The sequence below is a fragment of the Zeugodacus cucurbitae genome, chromosome 5 (genome assembly GCF_028554725.1).
Source record: "Zeugodacus cucurbitae isolate PBARC_wt_2022May chromosome 5, idZeuCucr1.2, whole genome shotgun sequence".
NCBI classification, from domain to species: domain Eukaryota; kingdom Metazoa; phylum Arthropoda; class Insecta; order Diptera; family Tephritidae; genus Zeugodacus; species Zeugodacus cucurbitae.
Genome location: NC_071670.1, coordinates 10550860 through 10577384, shown reverse-complemented (window position 1 = coordinate 10577384; position 26525 = coordinate 10550860). Strand labels below are relative to the sequence as shown.

Below are 26525 nucleotides of genomic sequence, written 5' to 3'. Positions count from 1 at the left end.
TTGAAATGGATCGAGTAGTTTTTGAGATGTGGTTCTTAGACCCTTAAGTGGTCGACACCCCGCCCATTTTATATTTAAAAAAATCTGAGTGCAGCTCTCTGTAAATTTTAGTGATTCTGACGTTTGCCGTTAGTGAATCAATGTACTTTTAGTAATTTTCGACATAACCTATGTATGGAAGGTGGGCGTGGCTATAATCCGATTATATCAGATTTTATGGTGTGTAATGGGGTACGTAAGAGAAATGACTGCAGAAAGTTTGGTTGATATAGCTCCACAAAAAATCGACATTCAGATATTCCCCTTCTCAGCGGGATCCTTTATCTCAAATTTTCGATTTTCGTCATGGGCATGGCAATGGTCTGATTTCGCCCCATTCAATACTAACCTCCTCAAGGTGCCAACGAATATTTGTATCAACTTTCGTCAAGATATCTTAATTTACACTCAAGTTACCCGTTCTACGGACGGACGGATAGACAGACATCTGAATTTCAACCAGTCTCGTCATGCTGATCATTTTGATATATATAACCCTATAGCTTTCTGACTTACAAACAACCGTTATGTGAACATAATGATCTATAATGCTCTCTTAGCAACTTTTGTTGCGAGAGAATAAAAATTTTAGGTTCTTAGATGCTGAAATGTACCATATGCATCTCGAATTTCTTTTAATTCTTTCTATAAATTCTAGTTAATTTCATGTTACCAATATCCAATCTCGAATCACAGAAATCCGTTAAATATTTCATTAGTTTTCCATTTTCTCATATTCCAATCTTTCTCAATCTTCGCAGCTACATTTCAGCAAATTATTTGCCCCGAATTCCACATCAATCCATTCGATTCAGCGCGAGTTTCTGATTGTCTTACGCTGTAACACCATGACTGTTGCTTCGCAAGCCAGTTTCTATGGAAAAACAGAAAGCTATTCGTGTATCCACTTGAACTACCAGCAATTTAGCGCATTACATTTCGTTTTGTAGTTGTTATAACGTGGTTGTCACATACATTTGCGCTTTCAGCGTTTCAGCGCTAGATAAGTCTTTGCAGAATCACTAGAGTTTGAGAGTGCAGCGTATTACTCATACGCACTGGTGTACAGCGAATGGGTTGAACCCTCAGTTCTTGCCTTGATTAACATAAGTACGTGTGTGTGCATGCGTATTTGTTTCTGGTATTCTATTCTATTTTGTTATATTCAGTAAACAGTTCAATTATTTTTCTTTTTAATGTTTTTTGTTATTTATTCTTTATTCATTTACTTATTAACCTAACTGTGATTGTAACAATAATTTTATTTCCACCACTCTTTGCGACCAATCTTATGTGTTCGATTTTTCAATTAGGTTCTCTATATTTCATTTACAAACAAAGCCAAATTTTCGCAAGCACTGCTAGAGATACAGATGTACAAAAAAATTATTTATATATATATATATATATATATTCCAAAACAAGAACGAAAGCATTGACAACTACAACAAACTTTTACCGTTCAGTTTTTGGGTCGCGTTAGACAGAAATTAGTTTGCCGCTTCTTTCAAATCGAAAATTAACCAGATTTTGTGTATTTCTTATAAGTTTATTAAAACAAACAACAATATAAATGTTGTTTGTTTATTTTGATGTCAGTAAAGGCAAAGAGACAACAAAACAAGAATATATTTCTCCTTTGGGCAATGATCTCTTCCGCACCCAATTGTCATTTGCCTCATCGTACACCGCTACTCCTGTAATTCTCTGCTCACTGCGGTGACCAATAGTCCATAGTTTATTGTCAAAAGATACGAAAGCGAGATTGCCCCACGGATCACCTTCCAGAGAGCAAATCTGCGAAATTTTTTGGGAAGATTAAGTTTAATATCAAACAATTCGAAAAAAAATCAGCTGCAATGTACCTGAGACCACGTGTCTCGCTGAGAATCGTAACGTTCAACAACACCCCTGTTGGTGGAACCATAATAAGCGCCAAAAACATAGATGTGACCATTGTGTACAGCTACCTGTAGTACAGAAAATAGGAATTAATATTTTATTTAACTTTATGGGGGGTAAGAGGACGGCATAATAAGATTGTGACTATTGTCATAATATTTATATTTAAGTTTTGTGTAAATTTGAAAATATTTCCACTTCAAACAAAGTCACATTAACAGTTTTCGAAATATCTGGCGGAGAGATACTTCAGTGAAATCAAGTGGCTTTTTTATTGTATCGACAGTATGTAATTACTAAATAATTTTGAGAGATTGCTTGGTGAACAATTTTTACTTGGTATAAATTCGACATTATTTCAGTTACTTAGTCTATCAATAATAAAAATACAGGTTCACACAAGTCGAATCGTTATTTAACGGTCTAGCACACACATCCCTTATATGTTTCGATTATAAGTTTAAATTCGTTAAATTAGGGTGCCCATACCTCAGCCACCTCGCACACTTTAGCACTAACTCGTTGTGTACGTGGCCTGATGTAATGCGCGTTACTAAATTATACAATGTCAACCGTTTGGTTCCACAGCATTTCAAAAGTTGATCTTTGCTTCCCGAAAAAGACTTCGCGAAAATTTAATTAACAAATAGAAATTGGGTAAAATTTTTATAATTTTTTCCCCAAAGTTTGCTAAATAGTTTAAAGTGAGAGCTTCATATTCATAAATGAGCCTATTATTTCAAAAAGTTTTCAAGTTGTGCTAATTTCATAAACCATTACTTTTACATCTAACTTACAGCAGGCTTTACATGATTATATCTCATATCTGCACATATACTCCAACTATTCGAATCGGTATTATAGCATTCAACACTTTTTAAGTAACCATTATACCAGTTGCCGCCCATTATGTAGAATTTACCATTGAAAGCCACTGCACCGGCATCGTATCGTGCTTTAAGCAAAGGTGCCACGAACTTCCAACCATTGGATGTCTTATACCTGGAAATAAACAATAAAAAATTAATACTTATTTATTACATTGAAGTGTTCAGCATTGTGTTTCGTAACATTAACGACAGGAGAAAATTTGCCTATTTTTTATTCTTCCACATGCGATTCCATGTTTTGTTATTCACTTTTTAAATTCGTTATCAAAATATGTATTGCTTAAAACATGAATTCTTCTGATTGCCTTTTAAAAAACAGTTTGATTCATTGTGGGTCATTCATTCCTCAGCATAATAAAATAAGGACTAGTAAAAACAAATCAGCTACTTTTGCATTATATTAACGGCGAATAAGCTACATAATTGGCTCTAGCAGGTGGATATAAACGAACCGAAACGTCTGAAACGACGTTTTCGAAGGGTCCATCGATATATATGGCATGGTGTTATCCTGATGGAACACAATTCTTGCCCTTCTAAGCAGTTGCTCCCATTGTTGACAGTACAGGTTTGAATTAAATTTGGACGTAGGAGGGTGGGTCAAAGTAAATTATTGTCTGTCAAATCCATCACACGCATAGCGAAACCTTCCTGCCCGTCAATCATTGCTTTGCCGCCCACCTTTTGATCGATTTCGATCGTTTTCGCTTGACGTTTTTGTTACTGAACCACTTTTCATCAACGGTGGATGGTTACGCTAAAGAAGTGTATTTGATAAATTGATAATTTGATCGATATTTCTAGACAAAACATAGCACACTAATTCTAGACACTATGAAAAGATTGATATTGGTATGGATAAGATCAAACTATTGCAACGATTAAAAAATGCAGTTAAACAAAAAAGGGATTTAACAAAACTACAAATTAAGCTATAACATTTAGAACAAAGGATCACGATACGGAATGTTATCTGCTGTAAAGAAAAGTGTTGGTACTTTGACGAGTTTACAGCCAAAAAGGGATTTTTCCTAAAGTCCATCAAAGCAGACGAAAAACTTTAGAAAAAGTAAATTTTATAGTAAAGGTACTAGGAACTATTAAAGTAAGGGCTTCCCTCAGAAAACTCGGCCTATTTAATCCAAATTGGGTGCAAATATATCATAACTTTAAATCCTGTTAGCACAAATGAAGATTGCGAAATATACCTTCATTTGCAAAATATTTGCATTTTAATTTATCGGTAGCGATCAAAATTTCGAAGAAGTAGCAAACTGCCTGGTGATTTGGAACGGACTTTACTTTCCATTTTTCGCTCTACTTTCGCCGATGAGATTAACGCATGTGCGAAACAGTAATTTGTATGGCGAAATGTTGAAACACCTCAATCGCGTGCAACTTCAAATTGATCCGTCAGCACAAAAATTTCTCGAAAATAATTGTTAACTTTTTGGAACTGTATAATTTGTAGAACTGCCACCAAATACGCAATGCAGCCGGATCTATTATTTACAGAAACAATGAATTATTTGAGGTATTTTCCCCAAAATTCTCCTCTATTATCCAACAGTTCACGTTTGTTCAACAAAAAGATCACCGAAAATCCGCATTTCCATTTGTTATCACCAAATTGTAGAGAACTAGTAACCAACCAAAAGTGAGCGGCTAAATATCTGTAAACAACAATAAATATATACAAAATTTGTCACTCTGAGCGATACAACTAACAGCACTCTCAAATGTTGACTCTCACTTAGCGTCAGACCGGATGGAGAATTCAACAAATGTTACATGGTATGTACATAAAGAGAGCATAATTTTTTATTGTACCTGTTTTTAATATATCTCCAAGTTAATATGATCAATGTAAATCCCTATTCCCGTTATTATAAAATTACAATATCGGGGAAAAACAACTAGTGAATTATTCAAAGTGTATATGTATATTCTCGTATGTACTATATATATTATATTTTATATATGTACATATACTTTTTCCGTAACAACGCACGAAGTGAATGATGTTCTGTTCACGCTCAACCTACACTGAGAACAATTTTTCGATACCATAGCTACTAACTGCAACCCGAACCTCGATGAAAGAGCATGCAAATATTATAAAGTCTCTGCGTTGAGGAAAGAGCTCAAGTGATCGTATACTTACACATACGGATTGTCACTAACACGCAGTATAAAAGTGTAAGTATGTGCCAGCAACATACTACACATTATTAATCCAGAGAGCCCCTCTCTTAGCACATACATGCATAAATATATATATTAACACTGAATTCGGGGTTTTCCCTCAAATACACACACTTTTCTGTTTAAAGAAGATTTTCTTTTTTATTGTACTTGTTTCTATATATCACTAAATTAATATGATCAATATAGATCGCAACTCCCATTATAACAAAATTACAATATCGTGAAAAAACAACAAATGCGTAAAGCAAAGCTTATCTTATACTACATATATACTATATACTATCAAATGTAGACTTCATACCGTAACAACACTCCAAGTGAATGTAATTTGAAAGTATTTGCTTCGCTATTCACGCGATACTGTGGAAAATTTCTCGATATCATAGCTACTAACTACAACCAGAACTTCAACGAAAGAGCATAAAAATATTATAAAACTCTCGGCATTGATAAGAGAGCGTAAGTGATCGTATACTTACACATACGGATTTGTCACTAACACGCACAAGCGAAGAGCGTGATACGAGCACCTACGATGAGATAATACGACCAAACTGCAATCAGCAGTTTTATGGGGATGAAGTTATATATTTGACGTATGAAAGGAAAACAGTTATTGCATTGTAAAATAGCATAAAATTAACTTTTTAAATTACTACATTAACCACATATACTGACTATCCTATACTAAATATAAAATATTGTTAGTTCTATTACTGATACACATATTGTAGGGTGCGGCATAGACTCACTCTCTCAACCAGTGCAAGCAGTCTGGAACATTTTCTTTCACTTAGTAAGCGCACTAACAAAAGCTCATTTTGTGATCGTTTGATTGTGATGCTGCTCATCTCAGCTACTAACCAAAGTAAATATGAAGTGAACTCTTTTATAACATTTAATAGTATTGCCACTAGGGGGAAAATAAATTTTGATATTTTTGTGTATTTTTTGGGTATTTTTCGATTTTCTTACACCGTTCTTGAGAAACTTGAGGTTTATGGGATCTCTTTTCGAGTTTTCTGTAAACTCACATTGAGACCAGCTTATATTTAGCCTATAATATTAATTTCAGAATGCTCTTATACAGGCCAATCCCTAAGCTGTGAGCATATTCGCGCATAAAGTGCATAAGCTTGTAATTGGATCGTTACTTTCAACAGTATTAAGCCGCTGGGACTTCTCAACGACTACCCGCAATGAAAATTGTACCATTCAAAGCCACCGTGGCAGCGTTGATAGATGTTTTTTTTTTTTTTCATAGATCTAAAAGATTTCCATTGCATCTCTGGACCTAGCCTAAACCTAATGCTTTAGTAGTAAAGAAGTACGGAACTTCCCTGAGTTTAGGTCAATTCAACTAAATGCCTTGTTAGTGTTGATTGTCGTAATTAATCTGGATTGCGGCATGTTATCGGGGATAGATACATATGTATATGAGATATTCCTTTGCCGTTGTTCAGTAAACATCAAGTCTATACGAGAATATAAAATTAAACTTGCACCACAGCTTCTTATAATTGGATAAACGTGTCACTTCTAAATTAAATGCGTAAATACACCTGCCAGGCACAACTTACCACTAAGTTTTTTCGATATTTTTATTTTTATTTTTGTTTCTAATGTATTTAGTAACCACAAAAACATTATATTAAATTACCTACATACAATTTCAGTATTTAATTTATCTCGTTTAATGAATAAACCACAAAACAAATTTTCGTAGCTTATACATAAGCGTTCGGTTTTAGAATTATTTTTAACTTTATAACGCGACTATACGGAAATTTCTTTAAAGTGAGGAAAATTCGGACATGAAATTATTTTTTATTTGCAATGAGCTAAAACTTGATTACGACATCTAGTCTTTCATGTCCGTTGTCTTTCTCTCTGATTATGTAGGCTTCGGGAACGCTCAGAGTTGGACTCCCAAGTGCGCTCTTGTATATTTCTCATATTTTATTATTCAGTTTCATGTTAAGATTCTTTTTGATTCCCTCACCTGGGAGCTATTTCCAGATTTTAAGATTCTAGTAATAAATATAGGCTATGTTACTCAGGGTGAATGTAGCTTTCCAATATTGAAAGAACTTTTGAAATCGGCACCGTAAGTTTTGAGTTTATTCATTACAAACATACATACAAATCTTTCCTCTTTATAATAGTCTTATAGATAGTATTTTTTCTCTCTAGTCAAATAGTTTTTTTTATTATTGTTTCTGCACTACTGTTTGCTTTACTGGAACCCAAATATGATGATTAAGTTAGGCCGGGTGAAAGTCTGTGGGTTTCAACGATACCGACTTACCATTTCAAACATGCATTTCCGTCTGCGGGAGTTCTTGTATGTTTAGACGTCAATCTTTCGCCATTCGCATCGTGTGATAGATTCATAAAAACATCACACAAACTATAGAGTTGAGGTAAAAATAATACAAAGTGCATTAAGTTACAACCACGTAGCCACGATGAAAATTGGAAGAGCTTCTTTTATGAAAACTAAAATAGTAAAAACGCCGAATACAAAACAAGAACAAAAACGAAAACTAAAGCGAAAAAATAAGTAAAGAATAAATACAACAGCAAATATAATTAAAGAAAGAAGTTATAGTAGTCGGATAATTTACTTGCTTTTTATTTATTTAAATTTTCTACAAAAACAATTGAAATTAGTATTAACGCTTGGTTTCCTTTTTTAAGAAAAAACAAGAACCTTAAACGATTAAAGCAAATTTTGGCCGTTAAAGTTTTCTTGTTTGCCGCTTCTATTAGTTTATTAAAAAATAACAACATTTCTATTATTGTTTGTTTATTTTGAAGTCAGAAAAGTTACGGGTATAACAAAACATGAATATATGAAACCTTTGGGTAACGGCCTCTTCTGTACCCAATGATCATTTTCTTCGTTATAAACTTCGACTGTTGTCTCATTGTTCATGCTGCTACCAATAGCCCATAGTTCATTGTCAAGAGATGCGCAAGCGAAACCGTACCAATTACCAGAGAGGACATATGGGCGTTTTGTTGTAAGATTTAGTTTGCCATCCAGAGAGCAAATCTGCGAAATTTTTTCGGAATATTTAATATCAAACAGTTGGAAAAAATCAATTGCAATGTACCTGAGTCCATGTGTCTCGGTAAGGATCGTAACGTTCAACAGCTGGCATACCTTTAAAATAGCCTACAACATAGATGTCACCATTATGTGCAGCTACCTGTAGTAGAAAAAGATAGGAATTAATATTTTATTTAACTTTATGGGTGGTATGTAGACAGTTTAATAAGATTCCGACTATTCTCATAAAATATTTTAATATTGTGTAAAGTTGTATATATTTTCACTTGAAACCTAGTCATACTAACAGTTTTAGAAAAATCTGTCGAAGAGATACCTCACTGAAATGAAGTATATTTTGTTATTGTGGCAACAGTATGCAATTACTTAAAAATTTTGAGAAATTTGCTTGGTGAACAATTTTTACTGTATATAAATTTGACATTATATCAGTGTAATATAAATACACACACTATAGTGCCAAGTGGTTGTGCACGTTGCCTATTGTAAATATTACATACGCGCGACTAAATTACACAATGTCTACCGATTGGTTCCGTACCCATTCTAAATTTGGTCATTGCTTCTCGAAGAAGAATTTGCGAAAATTTAATACCTTTTAAGAATTTTATATATTTTTTGTAATTTTTTTAAAGCATTGGCTTTTTATAACTTACACTAAGGCTCGGATACTCTTCGCGCATAACTGCACAATAAGTCCAACTATTCGAATCCGGGTTATAGCATTCCACGGATTTTAAGGTTTTTCCATTCGAACCGCCTATTATGTAAACTTTACCATTCAAAGACACTGCACCGGCCTCGCAACGTGCTGTAATCAAAGGTGCCACGAACTCCCAACCATTGGATGCTGTATACCTTGAAATAAACAATAAAAAATTAATACTTATTTATTACATTGAAGTGATGAGCATTGTCTTTCGTAACATTAACGAGCGTCCACGGTGAAATTTTAGCCGATCCTTTGTACTTATGACTTTCGATTCCAGGTTATGTTTTTTACTTTTTCAATAGCTTAAAATATTAATTATTCTGTTCACCTTTTAAAAGTTCGATTAATATTAAGAAAGAATAGTATTCATATTTAAGAAATGTATCGATTTTGATAGCGGATTCAGCAGCGATTAGGAGATGTGACATACATATATACGTCGATTACAGTTATATAACACAAGCTACAAATTACTAAAGCCATCTACTGGAAAAATAATACATTTTTTTACTAGAACCACTATTTGTAAATACTTGCTTCGAGAATACGCGAATAATATTATTTTTTCTTTATATACATACGAGGTACATTATAATAATAGATTTCTGAACAGTTCTTAACGGCTACAGCTGTAGAAAAGCTCTTTTTGTAAACTATACCTATACAAATATCATATGAAGAATAATTATGTGCATTATCGCCAATAAATACGATGTTTTGTAAAGTGCTAAGCAGACTAGATATACCTGTTCACTAACGAACAGAGAAGAATTTGTCATGTTGTTGTTGTTATGCTTTCGCCGTTGAGAAGATTTAAGATTATGTTACGTGTACATAATGCAGGTATGTACTTACTTGCTGAAATTGCGACTAACAGTACGTTCCATTTATGTAGATGCATATATATATATGTATATTTAAATTTATAATATTTAAAAAATCGGCCAGACACTAGGTACTTACCTTTCAACTGACTGCAAAATAGTATCATTCTCACCACGACCACCAATAGCGTATATTTTTCCTTCTAATTCGACAACACTATGGTCTTGTCTTCTATGGTTCATTTTTGACAATTTTCGCCATGTTTTATTTGGAATATTCCAACTGAGAAAACTTTTGGATGGTGATTTATAGCTATCACCACCAATAAATAACAAATTGTCATCCTTTAAAATCGCACTAGAGTTTATATTATAATTATATAGAGTCGCATATTTTTGCCATGTGTCCTCAGCTTTATTATATTGAAGTGCACATGCCTTCGACGAATTATGCTTTGATTATATTAAAAATAAATATTTTCCATATATTAATTAGAGATTAAATTTGGAAAGTTAACCGCTGTGAGCGCTTACCTCTTCGTAAACAAGCAGCAATGTTTTCTCATCACAATTTCCAGCACCGATACCTACACGTGGTTCAGTAAATCGCATATTTATCTTAGTTCGTGCTGAGGGATTACTGATCCACGTGGACGCCTGGAGGGCCAACAATTCACAGCCAGGTAATGACTGAATGTGAGTCAAAAGGAAGTCCACATCGAATTGAGTGAGCCGCAGGCAAGCGACTAAACGAGGGAGGTGTTCTTGGCGCGCAGAAACATCATGATTATACCAACGAGTTATGGCACCATATGCATCTTCCTCACAGGTTATATTCAAATTGTCCGATTTTAGAAGGCATTGCAATTTCTCAACATCAAAATTGAGAAACTCGTCGCGTTGGCTGATCTAGTTTTAACAAAAACGAAATTTCAATTACGCCATTGTGTATCAATACGTGCAGGATTAGACTCACCTCTAAGAAATTCTGTATTTCGTATTCGTGGATTTTCCGCTTGACAAGTTCACATTGCGTTTCGCGTTCTAACGCATATACACCCTGTAATGTGCATTCATCGATGTGCGACATAATGAAGTCCATGCAAATGGTCGCGGCATCTTCCAATTGCAACACGATTGCCGCCTTCAGCGTCGCAGCGACATTGTTAACGGTAAACAGCGCTTTTCCGGTGTAGCAAAATGTTATTAAGCGCTCAAAGATATCACTATCAATATCATTTATTTCGATGACATGTGCATTGCCTCGATCGCCGTTGAAGAGGTTCTCAAAGTAAGGACTCGCTGCTGAGAGTATCAAACGATGCGCGGGTATACTGTGGAATATACAAAATTATAAATATAAATCAATTTAATTTTATGTAAGATTCAATCTATGTAATACTTACAAAGCCTCTGGGTTAGAAACTTTAAAAGTCACATCAATTAAAGACTGTTCATCGTAGAAGCAAAATATTTTCTTCATTAATTTCTCCATGAAATGTAGTTTCAACTCATTCAAATTACGCTGTGAAGCAGTTGCTTGCTTAGAACTTGTGGCCATTTTTATTTATTGAACTTTCCTGTTGCGATGAGAAAATATGAAAATGAAAATAATTATTTTGAATAAAGTCAATTCAACTTGAGCTTTGCTTTCTAGTTAAATTTAGTTTAAACAATTTTTAAAATGACATCATCACTTGAAACGACGTGAATACATTCGTTCCATAACTACGACAAACGGTTTTACGTAGTCGAAATGTACGATTTTCTATATCCGACTGGTCGGAGTCCTATCTTGGTAGCGCGTTAAACTTCGAGCTCGGTAATAAACTAACCACAATACGTTATAGTGATCATAGCATTTAATCTAAGATTCAACAATCGCTAAGTGTAGAAATTCGATACTAAGATGTATTAGTTAAATAATAATTAAATAATTAAAGTCTTAAGTCAACTTTATAAAGATCTCTCAGTATCTATAGAAATAAAATAACGGATATAGTTATTTCGCCTCAGATCTTAAAACTAAAATCCCTTTAACTTTCATCCAAAATTATGGGTTTATTGACTACCGTTTTTTATATAATTGTCAATTGCCATATTCAATTACAATTCTTTTGTACGATTTGTAAAATGAAATTGTGCGATTTAATTCACACTTGTATTACTATTTTACAAAAATCCTCAACCTTAAAAGCGTTGAAATTGAAAAAAAAAAAAAAAATTTTGAATTAGTTTTCACTTTATATGAACATATGGTTTCCGTACTACAATGTGTACGACAATAAAAGCTCAAGAAACCATGTACCAGCATAGTGACACACATTTAGTATTGTACTATGTTTACGTCCATCAGAAAGGAAAATGGATCCTGACTTAGTTATAACTGCAAGCAATATTTAAATATTCTTTTCCATTATAATTATTACTTCTCAACAAATTTTTCACATTATTTTTTTTCAATTTTTTTTTTTTTTGATTTCAAATTATTTTGAATTTAATTTATTTTCTGTATGTCAAAATGTCAGAAAACATATGATTGTGGCAGAAGAGCTTAAAGCTTTCGGTGTGTTCAATGCAATCCATTGTAGTACATTTCACAACACCACAAAATTTCAATGGTTTCTAGAACTCTATTTTAGTACGGAACACCATTTGCTTTCAAACAAAATTCGGAAAACCGGTGATACACATATGATTTCTGTAGCATACTACAATATGTACTACAAGTCTGTCTCAGGGATAACTGTATGTTGCCATATTTGTATTCTTTTGAACTTTTTATTATTTCTCCTTTGTTCACTTTCGGCACTGTGGCAGCCATATACCTAGTATTGCTGAGGTTTACTAGCCCAAACTCTGCTATCAGCAAATTGTTGAGAACTAATAACAAACCACAAGTGAGCGGCCAAATGTTTGTAAACAAAAATAAAAATATTAAAAATATGACATTCTGAGCGATACAACTGTGAGCGCTCTTAAATTTTGACTCTCACTTGGCGACTCTTCACTCTCTCTTGCTTACAAAGAAAGCAGTTTTTTGGTTATGCTTGTTTCTAAAAATCACTCAGTTAATATCATCAGTATAGATCGCTATTTCCATTATAACAATGTAACAATACCGCGAAAAATCAAAAACTAAATAAAGCAAAACTTATCTCTACTCATATATCCTATATATTATATTATAAAATGTAGACATCATACCGTAACAACTCACGAAGTGACTGAAATATGAACTTATGTGCACCGCTACTCACGCTATACTGAAGAAGCAGTTTTCGATACCATACCTACTAAGTGCAACCAGAACTTCGGCGAAAGAGCGTACAAAGAAGGTAAAAATCTCTACATTGAGAAAAGAACCCAAGTGATCGTTTGTTTACCTACTTACGTATTGTCACTAACGCGAACAAGCGAAGATCACAAAACGAGCTCTTAAGACGCGACAAAACGACATATATATATGTACATATATATGTATCTAACATATTACCGCTGCGAATAAATGGAGGAATATGACGAGGAAAGTAGCATCTCCGCTTACTAAACCATAATTATAATTACCATTTCGAGTTCGGTTAAAGTAAAAATCTCTTTCGCGGAATACACTGTGTACACTTCTAAATTGTTAGAAATTTAATAAATTCTTGATTGTTGAGTACAATCTGTTTTTTCACTCTTCAAAATATAAAAGTGTAAGTGTGTGGCAGCTAAACACTAAACATTATTCATCCCGAGAGACCCTCTCTTTGCGCATACAAACATACATTAACACTAACCAAGTACGAAGTTAATGTAATTTGTACTTATTTGATACGCTACTCATGCTCTGAACACAAAGACGACGACACGACACGACATAGCGACGGCTGGCTACAAATGTCGCTATGAAGCCAGCGTCTTGAGCATTTTGAAGACGGCAGCGACATGTCAAATAACAATTTCATTCCTGTCGCTCTGAAACTCAGCGGAAGTTCAATAAAATTTACATATTTTGCTCAAAGTGAAAATTTTTGTGCAAAGAAGGTATAAAGAGGTCGATTTATTTGTTTAAAATAATTGATTGTTATTACAAATCTTACCTGCTGTCGCGAAGTCGTGCTGTTTTCTAAAAAGCTGTGCCCATAAGAACACGTGTATTTTAATATTTGACAAATGTCGCTCATAGCAAATGTTGATATTTGAAAGATTTACGAAGTTAGGTGGCAAAGAGCGCAGTAGAATCTATAAAAGAGCGGGAATCTTCTTCTTCCCTGTCTTCATGGCTAACATTTTTCATAACCACTTGCTGTTCAGAAGTGTTACGGAAGCACTTGTGATACGTCATATTACTTGTTTGCTTGCCATTAAACTTTAACAAATGCTTTCATTTTCGACAGGAAACAAATTCTATGGTTTTCAATTTTTTTAATTCACCAACCACGCTCCAAACTTACCTTTACTTTCTTAGTTGATTAAAAAATTTAAATAGCTGATAGCATCTCCGCGGATTTGCTCATTTTTTGTAGTAGAAACCCGTAGTATCGACTGGTTCGGGAGCTCTAGGAGGTATAGGCTAACTTACAGACTTAACTTTGGAACTTTCGAGAGAAAGTCCTAAGTCCAGGTTAAAAATATTTTATTTTTAAGAGGCTCAGTCTTTTCGACGAAGTGTATAACTCCTACATAAGAGTTAAATACAAAGCATTTATTTGCAAATTTCATTATGGAAAGGAGATTCGGAATTTTCAGAGATTATATTTCAGATTTTATAGAATTAGCATTATAGAATTATGTATGCAGACAACATATTGAAACCGAAAAGACTGTGGCGGTGCCGAAAATTGGGTTTTGTAAGAGCACTTTCGATGGATGATGGAAAATTGACAAAATTCGTGAAATTGGTCCAAGAAAGATTGAAGGATAGGATCTCGATTCATTTTCCCCATCAGTAGTTACTTGAAGGAAGACATTAAAACTAATAGGTTCGAGCGGATAGTTGGTTTTGTCTCCGCCCTTCAAAAACGTCGGAAATTAAAAAAAAAAGTTATATTTTACTCTCCTTTATCCTTATAGATATTTCCAATTCTTCAACAAAGCCGTTACTTATAACATATTTAATATTTGCAATATAATTATATATCTACAAATGCACAACTATACGCCATAAATCTTCACTGAAAATACCGCAAAGTTAGCTCATAAAATATGAGTAATTGTTGCAAAACTAGTTCAACAATTGGCACAGTTTTTCTATTCCCGCAACCTAAAACTTATTCTTCATTCAAACGCAAATGTGCAGGGGATGAATTTCTGCCTAAGACTACAATGGAGCTTTCCTTTTAGAGCGAGTGAAAGTGTGTGTACCAGACAAAAGTCGACGAAAATTTCGCTTATTGAAGTATTCGGTCTATTCATTGCAATAATTTCGGTGACAATTATTGTAGTATTATCCTTACGTACCTCCGGTTGTACGCTGTCGCGGCACTTTTTGCTTCCTTGACGTGCTCATATTTCTCTTTTTGGTGTCGCTCTTGCCTTTTATGCGCTCACTTTTGCTCGATTGGCATATGCTTGACATGAAATAATTATGAATTATAGCTTTTGTTGGACAAACATATTTCATAGATTTTCTCATAAATTTCGGTTTGTGGTAGGAGAAACGTGGACTAAAGCATGCTCGACAAAGAATAAATGATTTATTAATATGAAATATGGAAAATTGGTAAATTTCGAAAACAATTGCTATTGTATTAATTGAAGTCAAATAAATGTGCACTAAAAGATAATATTATATAATGAGAGTAGCCAAGAGAGAAAAGGAAAATTTCTCACTTATGTATTTTACAAATGAATAACTTTTGTATATCACGAATTACAGAAAAAGGAAGTAGATAGTACATAACGATATGAGGAAGAATAGGACAAATTATGAACGGAATAAGACAACATGAGGCTTCATCCTACACACTAACGTGAAAAGAAAGTCCCTTCCCAGTTCATAGAACATCAATTAAGTTCCAATCTTCCTTAGAACTCAATGTTTGTGGCCATAACAAACAGCTTTCTTTTCTAATTGAGTCTTGGAAGGTATATGAGATGAGTTAAGCTATCGGTTAGACCAATGTGGTAATGGCGAAGATAGTATTTATAAGCCTAGGTTTATTCGGGAGGTACACCCACGATCATTAAATGAACCGCAAACAAAACGAGTAATACCATTTATTCGTTTAGCGAGGGATACGTTAAAAATTATCATGAAAATCTGCTATCATCAATTCGAATGGTAAAACCTTAAAGACGTGTTTTCTCTAAACTTGTATTATTCCCACCATTGATAACGGCCCTACGTGTCTGTTTCCTTTCGTTCAACTACCCTATTTCGTAAAGCCTTTTGGTTAGATGTCTTCATCCGCGCTTTATTGCGATCCATAGAATTTTTGGTCAGATGCGTGATGGCCGTTAGCCTTATCCAATGTACTGTGAACAAGATTTGAGAATTTATAATACGGTTTCCGAGTTTATACCTCGTAGACTGAACTTTACTTCCACGCCTACTTGCTTTTCATTTCTATCTTGATACATTGTTGTATCCTTCAGGGCTTTCGGTGGAGATAAGATGTAAATTTAATTAAACTAAAGGTGCGGAAACAGTTTTCTTCCTATTGTTCCTGTCGCAGTTCACAATGTAACTTCTGAGCTCGTGTGGAGCTTTAATCACACCCTTAGTTATGGACACGCACTTAGCGCCTAGAACGCACCTATGAGCGCTGTCCCCGCCACAATGTCAAAATCGTGCTTGGCGATTTTAACGCCAGGGTGGGTAAAGAAGGTGTCTTTGGCACAACAGTCGGAAAATTCAGCCTCCATGACGAAACATCGCCAAACGGCCTGAGGCTGATCGACTTCGCTGGACCAAAACATTCGAGGACCAAATTGACTCGGACCGTTATCTAGTAGCAGCAAAGATACGCACTCGCCTCTGTGCAGCAAAGAACGCCCGTCAACAAACACAAGGAAGGTTCGACGTCGAAAAGCTGCAATCACAACAGACAGCCACGAAATACTCTACTCGACTTGCACTCCTGCTCTCTGAGAGCATTCATCAGCATCTCGGTATAAGGGAACTGTGGAACGGCATCTCAAACTCACTGCGTACCGCTGCAGCCGAAACAATTGGTTTTCGGCAACGACAAAAAACCAGTAGGTACGATGAGAATTGTCGTTCCGCAGTGGAGAGAAAACAGACTGCCTACCTCGCAACGTTGCGATCGACCACAACACGTTCGGGGTGGGATAGATATCGAGAACTGAAGAGGGAAGCGAGACGCATTTGCAGACGTAAAAAGAAAGAGGCCGAAATGCGTGAGTATGAAAAGCTTGAAAACCTGGCCGACATGGGTAATGCTCGAAAATTTTATGAAAAGGTGAGGCGATTTGCAGAAGGTTTCAAGACCGGAGCATTATCATGTAGGGACCGAGAAGGTAATCTGGTAACGGATGTCCAGAGCACACTGGGATTATGGAGGGAACACTTCTCCGACCTGCTCAATGGCAGTGAAAGTACAACACCAGGAGATGGCGAACCCGATTCCCCAATCGATGACGATGGAATAGATGTTCCATTACCCGACCATGAAGAAATTCGAATAGCAATTACCCGCTTGAAGAACAACAAAGCGGCGGGGGCCGATGGATTACCGGCCGAGCTATTCAAATGCGGCGGCGAAGAACTGATAAGGTGCATGCATCAGCTTCTTTGTAGAATATGGTCGGAAGAAAGCATGCCTGACGATTGGAATCTTAGTGTGCTCTGCCCAATCCATAAGAAGGGAGACCCCACAATCTGCGCCAACTACCGTGGTATAAGTCTCCTCAATATCGCATATAAGGTTTTGTCGAGCGTATTGTGTGAAAGACTAAAGCCCACCGTCAACGAACTAATTGGACCTTATCAGTGTGGCTTTAGACCTGGAAAATCCACAATGGACCAGATATTCACCATGCGTCAAATCTTGGAAAAGACCCGAGAGAGAAGAATCGATACTCACCATCTTTTTATCGATTTTAAAGCTGCCTTCGATAGCACGAAAAGGAGCTGCCTTTATGCCGCGATGTCTGAATTTGGTATCCCTGCAAAACTAATACGGCTATGTAAGCTGACGTTGAGCAATACCAAAAGCTCCGTCAGGATCGGGAAGGACCTCTCCGAGCCGTTCGATACAAAACGAGGCTTCAGACAGGGTGACTCCCTATCGTGCGACTTCTTCAATCTATTGCTGCAAAAAATAATACGAGCTGCAGAGCTAAATAGAGAGGGTACAATCTTCTACAATAGTGTACAGCTCCTGGCGTATGCCGATGTTTATCTGGGAGCCAGCATTAACAACACCAACAATGTCAGCCTTGAAATCCAACGCAGAATCACTCTTGCCAATAGGAGCTACTTTGGACTGAGTAGGCAATTGAAAAGTAAAGTCCTCTCTCGACGAACCAAAATCAAACTCTATAAGTCGCTCATTATTCCCGTCCTGATGTATGGCGCTGAAGCGTGGACGATGACAACATCCGATGAGACGACTCTTGGGGTTTTCGAGAGAAAGGTTTTGCGCAAGATTTATGGTCCTCTAAACATTGGCAACGGCGAATACCGCAGACGATGGAACGATGAGCTGTACGATTTATACGACGACATTGACATAGTTCAGCGAATAAAAAGACAGCGGCTACGCTGGCTAGGTCATGTTGTACGGATGGAAGAAAACACTCCAGCTCTGAAAGTATTCGATGCAGTACAAGCTGGAGGAAGCCGCGGAAGAGGACGACCTCCACTCCGGTGGAAAGACCAAGTGCAAAGTGACCTGGCTTCACTGGGTGTTTCCAGTTGGCGCCAAAAAGCAAAAAGGAGGAATGAGTGGCGCGCTCTGGTGGATTCGGCTATATATATATATATAGTGTCCATAACTATATATATATATATATATCTTATATATATATATATAATATATATATATATAGTTATGGACACTTTCATTCGGCTTAACCAACGTAACCACAGCAGCCATTAAAATTATGATTTGTGTATAGAATATAACTTCAAATATGAATCTACCGAATAGGCTTTCACTCGGCCAAGAGCCACCACAGCCCAAATATTGTCAGAGACACAAAATCCCATTCACATCCTCATCGCACTAAACTCACACTCCACCATAAATATTTCGTTTAATTTGCTGAGGAACTTGAGCTATTTACGGCAATTCCACTCAGACATTCGCCCTTCTAGTGTCTATGTGACCATGAAGCTACAAGAAGTTATAGTGTGGTAGTGGCAGTATCTTTAAGACAAGACAGGCGGGTGGAAATGTGATGAAGTGAACTACAGTTTGAGCGAGGGCAATCCATAAAGCAATTTAATAGTTGGCGCTTGTTGAAAATTATTGTGTCAGTAAATGTGTGATAAAAGCGGAAATGACCGAATCAGTAGAGTGGGAAGTTACGCAGGGCGAAGGAAGAGTAAGAAATCATAGCTGACACAACGAGTTGCTTCGTGTGGTAATAAAAATGAAAAAAGTAAATAAAATAAATATTTTCTTTATAGTGACGCTTGCAATTGGTCAAAGTAAATGGCTAAGTGCTTCGGTTTATGACCTCAGTGTGAGCTCCGGCGGTAACCTTTGACCAGCCTAGTTGTTAAGCAAATGGAAATTTTACAATTTAATGGCAATTTTATGCACTTTTGCATGGAAAATGAAGGAAAGATTTCCTCCCAACACATTTCTATCTGTAAAGGTTGCATAAACATTTGTTAGACGATGTAATTTATTTGCTGGACATCGTGGATGTCAGCGTATAATATGGAATTTTAAACGTGAGTAGTGGTTATTGTAATACAATTACTTAATTTCGAGTTGACAAGGTTGAGGTAGTGTGTTCAAAAAGCTTCGGATAGCTGGTTACTGCTCACGTGCTCGTAGAAGTAAAAAAGTTGAAGATATGGATAGCGAAAAAGGACTTTAGCAGACGGGTATTATTGCTAGTATAGAGGTTTTCCAAGATAAGATATATTTGTATAAAACGGAGTTTAAACAGTTCCGAATAAAATCTAGTTCGTAGTATAGACTTTTCTCCATTGAAATTTGTAGAAGGATGGACATAAGGATATATCGAAAGCAATTTATTAAACAAAGATATTTGAGTACCTCTGGGTGTGCAGGGTTTGCTCGCTCCAGACAATAGGCAGCAGTATTTGACTCTGTTTAAGTGACCACAGACAAAAGATAGATCCACTGATGGACATCCTAGATCATAGATCTTTCGAAACAGTGGAGAACGGAAAACTGAAACTTTTTTATCGCCTGGAAAGCCGATCATATTCTGGGGTTCAGTAGGCGTGAACTGCGATGACTACCTTGACAAAACGGTCACAGAGCTCTTATCTGTTGACAGTGACAGAATAATAAAGCGCTTTTCTACCATAAAAATAAACCGGTTCACTCCTCTGTTGCCAAACCTCAAATTTGATCGAATTCGGCTGTGGACCCTGTCCACCGTATTCTCCACACTTGATCCTTGGTTTTAAGAGAATCGCTGGAGTAAATGTGGCAAGCTAAAAAGAGATTTATCTGTTAAATTGCGAGAGTGGTCTGTAATGTTTAATGACTATTTTCTCTGTAATAAACTCCTCCTAATATTGTCATCTAGATACTCTAAAAATTAAGCACAAAAGCCTCTATGTATACTGTTCGTAATCTTGTACGACTAACTGACTAAGCAACTAAATTATTGTGAAAATTTTCGTGGCAAAGCTTAATAGGCAATTGCCATTGAAAGTGATTTGTGTGTGGCCATGCATTACAATAATTGATTTTCTTATAACAATTATTATGTTTACTACACTTTATTTCTTCCCTCGAATTGCCGCTGTCTTCCGCTGTCTTTCACGTCTGAAGTGAATCAATAAATTTCGCAGTAATCTCGCCTTATTCTTGATACGAGCGATAAGCCAGCGTTGAGCAAAAAAGTAATAAGAAAATTCTTTTGTATCTCATTGGAGCTTTTCAAAAGCTCTCTGGCGTTTTGCACTTTTCTTGTGGTTGATGATGGTCTCTTTGGTGGTGTTAATATATTGGTATAAAAAAAATTTATTTATTGTTTTTCAATATTTTATTTTTATTTTTTTAACATAAATTTTGAGGCATTTTGTGGTGTTCTGCACTTTAATTTATTGCTAAATATATTTCTGATATATGTTTTCATATTTTCTTAGTACATTAATGATATTATTTATTTATTTTTTAAATATAATACAAACTATTGCAGTATTACAAAATTTTGCAAGTCTAGTCTCTTTCGAAAATATTTATTCTAACTTCAACAAGTTATTAGGTCTACAACTTTGCTTCCGCCGTTTTTTGTAAATTTAAGGCTTTTTTTACTTAAGACAGCATCATCGTACGTATCCGAAATCATTCGATGAGGCTCACTCTTTTCTTGGAATTAAAAAAGAAAAGCAAAATTTCCTGCAAATATCGAGAATTCGGCTCAAAAAGTGACATTTTCAGTTGAGAATAAGTCTGGGATGCAAACAGATCTATACAACTATTTTGTTGAGTTAATGTTGACACACATGTCCAAGATCGATATAAAAAAAAAACGATTTAATCGACCAGTGCTTGACCCTAGAGACATCTATTGGAAAGCGGCGGAAGCAAAGTTGTAGACCTAATATGGCAATATATATGCTTACGGCTTGACATTCTACAAAGATTATTTCAATAAAAATATTAAATGAAAAATATCCAGGCTTCAAACAACATGCGTCGGTACACACACACCCCCACAAATGTGAGCACAGGCATATAAAAGCGGGTAATTGACTGACGTGCGCTCCATAGTCAATTCGAAAGCTTTTGCGCCTGCTTCCATCTGCCGGCTAAGTAAATCCTTTTCCTTTTTGATTGCGTTCGAGTGCGCCTTTTGTTTAGTGTTGTATATTTTTGGGCGTCGGTATTGCGCCTTTGAGCGATCGCATATCGAAATGTGACAAGAAGATTAAATTTTTTCTGTTTTAACTTTACATAAATGTTCAGTATGCGTGTGTTTGCGCGTCAAAACAACAACAATTGCGAGTTTTGCAAATATTTACAACAGTCATGCAATAATAAGAAGCTACCATCGAACCAACCGACCACCGACTGACTGTGTGTATACGACTCATCTAACGATTGTTTATAACGCCTGTAGTATGCGCATATTAGTGATTCGGTGCAACTGACAGTTGACAGCCGCACACAATTGCTGGGCTCCAAAAATGTTTGATTTCAATATTGGCGGCAAAGTCGAAAGTATGTCGAGCAGACGTTTAACAAATTTGAGAGAATGATGGATTGTCGGTGTGTATGTATGTATTGTATGTATGTGTGTGTTTTTTATTGTCTTATAAATAACAATGGCCTGTAAATACCTAAAAAGCTGTCATGGTTTCAAATTTTACAACATATTAGCCCGATAATTTATATATTTTGTGAACGCAGCATATTTGAGAGTAAAATGTGTTAAAAAATATAAGAAGAAGACAAACACAAAAAACAACTTAATTTTCAAAAGTAAAAATTAGGATTTTGAATATTATTTTATTTAAAGAAATGTAATTAAAATAAATTTTTATAATTTTTTTTTAATTATAAAAACTTATGTTTTTTCATTATTTTTTTTTTTGTTTTTTCAAACAAAAAAATGTTTTGAAATAGATAATATGATAGTTAAGTTAAAAATATAGGTTTAATTATCAGATTCAATTTTGTTTAAAATATAAAAATATTAGATTAAATATTTAATACTGAAAGCACAACCAATAAAATGTTCATACTCACAAAGGTACCACTGTTACCACTTCATCAGCAATTTCAAAAAGAATCATTCTTTATTACTAAAAGGAAGTGGGGAAATTACAATGAAATCTTAGCAAGCAAACCTGATCCATATATTTCCTTTCTTTTCATTACCAATGATTCATTTAATCTCTAACCTACATAAAGAGTTATCCAATAAGAGCGCTACAAATAAAACTAAATAAAACAAAAATTGGTTGGGATAGCAATGGAATTCTTTATTCCTTAAAGTATATTCGATGCCATTATGTATGGAACTTAATTTCTTTTGCATGGCCCCACAGGAAATAGTCTAACGGTGTCAAATCGCACGGCCGTTCACCAAACTTAGTTTTCAATAAATCGATTGTGACATTCTCTGTGTGGCTTCTGGCGCTATCCTGTTGGAACCACATTTTGTCCAAGTCCATATCACCCAATTCGGGGTGATTGATATTCGGTTGTCATTGAGCGGTAGCGATTCCCATTCATAATAACATGCCGGTCTTGATCATAACGGAGGAACTACGGCCCATAAACCACACCAAACCGCATGTTTTTCGCTATGCAATGGTGACTCGCGCAGTAAGTGAGGATATTTGCCTGATCAACAACGCATATTTTGCTTATTGAAGGCCATTCGGCTAGAAATGAGCATTATATTAAATTGGACGTAATGCTCTTAAAATTGAGGACGCGGACTCCGAATTTTGGTAGAAAATTTTAATAATTTCAACTCAGTGGTTCGTATATCTTTCCATGATGAAATTGCAAACCTTACTGAAGAGAAATGTCAAAAGAGCGGGTATTACGGTTTAGTTCCACTTACTCAGAAGCGAGCAGCTGTTTTTTTATCATACTTTCCGCTTCCTCTTTTTGACGTTCAGTCGCGGTCCAATACTGAATTCAAATTTTTTAGAACCTTTTTCTATAAGCGATAAAGATGTAGTGATTTATATATATATTTGGCGTAGGAACCGCGTTAAGCGATTATAGTGATTTTTTATATAAAAATATTTGATAAACTCGTTTTAAAGCAAACAAATAGCTTTGAATTTAGATATTGTAAATGCTCTTAAAACCTTTTGTGTTAATTTATGTATGTATATGTTCACTGTCCCCTATACAGAGATAAGCATGTTTATAGAATTGTTGTACATAGAAACTAAACACTGGCGTGCGTAAAAAAATCAAAGCTTAAAAAAATCTTCAAGTAACATATATTAAATAATTTAATTTTTAGGTTATAATTTGTGGGAGATGAATAAAATTAGAATTATACATCTTTCCATTCTTATAATAAACATAGTTATAGACCTTCGAATATTATACCTGAGACAGACATGTAGTATACATTGTAGTATGCTTCAGAAACCATATGTGTATCACCGGTTTTCCGAATTTTGTTTGAAAGCAAATGGTGTTCCGTACTACAATAGAAACCATATGAAATTGAAATTTTGTGGTGTTGTGAAATGGATTGCATTGAACACACCGAAAGCTTTAAGCTCTTCTGCCACAATCATATGTTTTCTGACATTTTGACATACAGAAAATAAATTAAATTCAAAATAAATTGAAATCAAAAAACAAAATTTGAAAAAAATATGTGAAAAATATGTAATATGTATGTAATAATATGTAATATGTAATAATTATATTGGGCAATAATATTTTAAGATTTTTAACTAAGTCTGGATCAATTTTCCTGCCTGTTATTCATAATTACATTTTGCTTGAATTTATTTGTATCAGCTGATGAATGTAAATATAGTACAATATACTACATGTGTGTCACTATGCTGGTTCATGGTTTCTAGAGCTTTTATTGTAGTACATGTAATAGTATGGAAACCATATGTCTGTCTTAGGTATTAGAATGGCTAACTAAAATGGGTTTGGTAGAATTTGTAAAAATCAAGGTACATATAGGATATTGTAATACTGAGAGAGAGAATCGGGTCAACAAAAGTTATTGATACCAAAGTGATCAGGGTGACGAGCGGAGTTCAAATCCGGATGTCTGTCTGTCCGTCCGTCTGTGCAAGCTGTAACTTGATTAAAAATTGAGATATCTTGATGAAATTTGGTACACGTCCATCTAAAAATACCTTACCTTAATAATATATGTAATATGTCTCCGCGCCAAAAATGAGTGAAATCGGGTCATAATTTCCTCTAGCTCCCACATACCTAATATTAAGCCTGGGGCTACCTGGGAACTATTTCCAGAAATTTGATATTCTAGCGATAAATATAGCGTATGTCACTCAGGATGAATGTAGAAATCGACACAGTAGTTTTTGAGTTAATTCAATACAAACATACATACAAATCTTTCCTCTTTAAAATAGTAGTATAGGTATGCTCTTATTTGAATCCGCCACTGTAGTGTGTGCGCATTAACAAGCTGAGCGGCTCATTGATAGAACTTACTTTGCATTTGTGCATATATGTATATTATACATGCGTATTTACATCTACAAACATACATATGTATGTATGTATTTGTGCACTGATATTTTGTATTTTTGTATTATTTGATTTTCTTAAGTGCTGTCATGCTATTCAAATAAATTGCTTTAGTGCATTTCTATAAATTACTAGATGCTCATATCACTTAGATTGACATGTAAATGAGTGTAGAAAACATAGAAACACAGTTGAAAATAATTTTGAAGCTATTGTATGTATGAGTGTGCACATAATAATTGAGACAAATAAATAAACAGATTTTTGCGGCAAAATAAATACATAAATAGAGCTGATTTGAAGGTGAATTATGGATGTATATTCATATGCGAGTGTCTATGTACCATATAAGTAATTATGAATATATCTACTATTTTTCGTTGTTGTACTCTGATATTCATTAAGCTAAAATCTTTATTATCTTAGCATAAAATTTTATATTTAATGCATTTCATTTACTAGATTACTGTTTTGGTCAGTTTCTAAAGAATTCATTGAAATACAATCAGTTTTTTTGAGAGAGCCTAACAATTGATGCATTAAATTTTGATTAAAATTATAAATGAGAAATAATCAATTAAATTAAAGCCTTTTAAGTGCTCTGTCATTATTAATTCACACGCAAACCGAATAACTGAACAAAAATTAAATTAAAGTCTTAATGAAAATGCATGAATTGAAGTCCATGAAAATCATAATAAAAATAAAAGCGCACACAATACAAGTGACACATAAATTTAATTATATAAATTAACACTTACATAACAATAACAATTAGATGGCCAAACGCAAAATCATTTCAAACTGAAGTATTCGTATATAAATATAAATACATGTATATATATACCCAATTTAGCATTGAAGCCTCTTGCCTATCTCTGTCATATTATTATCTTCTATGCTTTTAACCCGTTATAGCTTTAGGCAAATCTACGTGGCTGATTGCAATTTGCAATTAAAATGACCATAAACGTAATATTATATATGTATAAGCGCAGTGTAATAATCACTTTATGTATTTGCGGTTATTTTGGTGAAATAATTGTGGTTGCCGAAATTTGGCTTCGTGGAATTTACGATAATTGTACGTAGCTGCTTAAGTTGCCTTATTTAAGAAACTGCTTAATTCGCGTCAAATGTTAGAATATTGCATTGCTGAACAATAACCAAGGCGTAAATTTTACAAAGGGTTTGGCTTTTACAGCTATGACCTCATAAAGACCTTGAATTTTTATGTTGCTCTTGTGGTGTTGGATGAAAGCTTTTTCGAACGAGTGAAAACTCTGATAAATTAGTGAAAGCTCTTTCAAACGCATGAAAGCTCTGCTAAATTGGTGACAGTTTTATTGATATATACATTACTAAACTTTTACATGATATAGTAACTAAATACGCGTTTTCCAAACATAGCCAAGTCTTTAGAACTTTCATAACGCTTTCATTAATTGGATAAGCTATTGATATTATATGAAAATCTAATTATGATTAACGAAAGCCTGACTCGTTATGGAATGAAAGCTCTGGACAAAATATACCGCTTGCCATCAA

General features: G+C 34.8%; 2 protein-coding genes across 4 annotated transcripts in view; both read right to left on the bottom strand.

Moving 5' to 3' along the window:
• Positions 1–5399, bottom strand: part of LOC128922203 (kelch-like protein 3) — a 386371-nt gene extending 380972 nt beyond the window's left edge. The window contains exon 1 of the mRNA XM_054231984.1: positions 5341–5399. The gene's annotated coding sequence lies outside the window, so the exon portion shown is untranslated. The remainder of the gene's footprint in view (positions 1–5340) is intronic.
• Positions 1477–26525, bottom strand: part of LOC105219828 (kelch-like protein 17) — a 79340-nt gene continuing 54291 nt past the window's right edge. Inside the window, exons 1-8 of one of the 3 annotated variants that reach the window (XM_054231980.1) lie at positions 12859–12928; positions 11058–11231; positions 10628–10985; positions 10186–10560; positions 9791–10104; positions 2739–2943; positions 1905–2009; positions 1477–1836 (exon numbers count right to left, since the gene is read on the bottom strand). In XM_054231980.1, the coding sequence (XP_054087955.1) occupies positions 1624–1836; positions 1905–2009; positions 2739–2943; positions 9791–10104; positions 10186–10560; positions 10628–10985; positions 11058–11212 (1725 nt within the window). In that variant the 5' untranslated portion in view covers positions 11213–11231; positions 12859–12928 and the 3' untranslated portion in view covers positions 1477–1623. Of the gene's footprint in view, positions 1837–1904; positions 2010–2738; positions 2944–7831; positions 8098–8158; positions 8255–8771; positions 8974–9790; positions 10105–10185; positions 10561–10627; positions 10986–11057; positions 11232–12858; positions 12929–26525 lie in introns of those variants that run through there. The other 2 variants (XM_054231978.1, XM_054231979.1) reach the window with 2 other exon arrangements.